This window comes from Montipora capricornis, chromosome 6 (genome assembly GCF_036669925.1).
Source record: "Montipora capricornis isolate CH-2021 chromosome 6, ASM3666992v2, whole genome shotgun sequence".
Lineage (NCBI taxonomy): Eukaryota > Metazoa > Cnidaria > Anthozoa > Scleractinia > Acroporidae > Montipora > Montipora capricornis.
Genome location: NC_090888.1, coordinates 56,126,382 through 56,128,881, shown reverse-complemented (window position 1 = coordinate 56,128,881; position 2,500 = coordinate 56,126,382). Strand labels below are relative to the sequence as shown.

The window sequence follows — 2,500 nt, the reverse complement described above, 5'->3', positions numbered from 1 at the left end:
ATTTCAATAACACTTGTTAAGATCTGCTTTTCCTGCATATTCATAAACCAGGAAAAAAACCTTTGAATCAGTGGTTTCCATTAAGGAACTTGGATTGATCCATCGTCCACAATCTAGTACAAGTTTTTAATGATAAAGGTTTAAGTCCTTGTTACCATCTCAAACTTTTAAGAATGAAACATTTTAGGTACTTGCAACAGCATCATCAGAAGAGGAAGTTATATACTTGCAAAGTCTTCAACAATCAATAGGTGAGCATTAAGTAGAAAACATTTCCTTTGGTCAGAATCACATGCCTGTCCATTTTCATTGAAAATCTTAGACCTTTTTGCACGTGAGTGGGCGTAATTGGATCAACAATTTCTCCAAGAATGGCAAAGATTCAAAACACTATTGTGGTGGACTGCACTGAATAGACCAAAATCTGATGGAAAATAAAGATCACAGCATCACTCAGACAATCATCGAGATCATTGTGTTGTTTGATGAAATTAATACTAGCATCAATTGACAATGTTGAGTAGGCTATTCTATGAAAGAAATCCTGGTTTCTTCCTTGATGTGTAGAAAAATACTAAAAATTAAGCATGATAGCACAATAAAATGCCAAAACACAATATTTATTATTTATTTTATTAATTTTTTTTTTCAGGATGATTTTACACTGATATTTTCCCTATAGGAGTGGGTCATACACTGTAACAAATGACCAAAGGTCCTCAGGGTTATTTATGTCCAAAATTAAATAAGATGTCCAACTTTTCAATCCCTGGTTAAAAATTGTCTCAATTGCTTTTATCTCAGAAAGGTGGATGTAATATTGTTAGAAGCGTTCTGTTGTGCAGTTAATTTAATTCTTGTTACCTAGTTGAAATGGGAATACAATTTGATGGCAAAAAAGTGATGTCTTGTTGCAGCAAATGTGGTAGACTTAAGGAGCACAAAGAAAAGTCTTCTAGATATCTGCATGGATGAAACAGGTGGACTTGGTGTTGACTGTGTTATTGATAATGGAGGTAGGAATCAAACATTCCAGATGGAAACAAAGTATAGTTGTCTGTCATGATATAAAGGAGTTAACTGCAAGTTTTGAAGGAAATAGGTTAATGTGGAACTTTACAAGCAGGTTACTTTACCCAGAGGTTAAATTTTCCATGCAAGGCCTAACATCCTGGCATATCTTACAATCCTGAAATAATTAATTAAGTGAGCCAATTGCTGACTGGTTGGCAAAAAAAAGTAAAACATGTTGATTCAGAAAGTTAGTCTTACTACTAACAGTAAACTTTGCTTTCATTATGCCACCGTTGTTAACGTGACATACTAGGTGTGTGCATTTACCATAGTTGACTGTGATAAGCCAGTCACATTCGAAACATGTTTACTATTATAGTAAACTTGCCTCAATTACCATAGTAAAAAGTACCTATTAAAGTGTGACCTCAGCCATTGTTGACAAACAGTAGGGCTTGGAATTCTTGGTGACATGGCATGGTGACGATACCCAAGGTGACAGCACCTTATGGGAGACCATGAATTCTCTTATTTTCCATTTTGCTCTTAGATCTGTACAAAACAAGTCCAAAAATTTTAACTATATTTGAAGATATGCTGTAAAAAGAAACCTTTCATAGGTCTAAAAAATGATCTTTCTATTATTGCTTAATATGATTCATTGGCATTTTAAAATAATAATCCACTGCATGCTCCTTACTATTGATGTAGCTAGTTGGTATAGCAATCATAACTAAAGGCTGATGGTTTAATTTCTTCCCTATTTGAATGTTCTATTTCCCTGTGTGCCTCAATCAATTTCTACCCTAAGGTTTTGCAGAAGATGGGTTTCCTCTGATTATTCAACTGCTTTGTTACAATCAATCAATCAATCCAATTTTGATCCGGGTTTATCCCCGTAAACGGGGGTGACTGGATTTACCCCACTTTGTCAGCAATTTTTGTAACTCCCACTCTCCATCTCGCTGGATTAATGGCGTCCTTTTTCTCCAAACCAAGGCTCTTCCTCTCTTTCTCCACTTGCGTCTTCCACGTCTTCTTTGGTCGGCTCCCCCCCCCCCCCCCCTCTTGCCCTTCACTTTGAACTCCAATGCTTTTCTCAGAACATGCCCATCATCCCTCCTCAACACATGACTGTACCATCTCACTCCATTTGCCTTTGCCATCTGAACCACTGTTTCCTTCAATCCCAGCATCTCCTTCAGGTCCTCTGTTACAGTGGAAGTGCAATATTACTGTAGCTATCAAGCTATACTGTAGTTCACAGGCAACCCACTTAGAGAATTTTTTTAAAAAACTTTATAATAATTAATGATATTGGTTTAGAAACTACTGGTTGTCTGTATGCTGATCAGTGCTAATCTATGAAAAGTCCTACCGAAGATTTCAATTCTGGTCATTGAAATTTTCTTTGTAACTTGATTTTCGGCATGTTCTGAAATCTTTCCCATGTAGTATGTCTCAAAATGGGCCCAGAAGTTCAATG

The 2,500-nt window shown here is 36.3% G+C and overlaps 1 protein-coding gene across 2 annotated transcripts in view; it reads left to right on the top strand.

Moving 5' to 3' along the window:
* LOC138052553 (quinone oxidoreductase-like protein 1) overlaps nt 1–2,500 on the top strand; it is a 16,735-nt gene that overhangs the window by 5,009 nt on the left and 9,226 nt on the right. For both annotated transcript variants that reach the window (XM_068899096.1, XM_068899097.1), the window contains 2 exons: nt 188–251; nt 918–1,016. In XM_068899096.1, the coding sequence (XP_068755197.1) occupies nt 188–251; nt 918–1,016 (163 nt within the window). The remainder of the gene's footprint in view (nt 1–187; nt 252–917; nt 1,017–2,500) is intronic.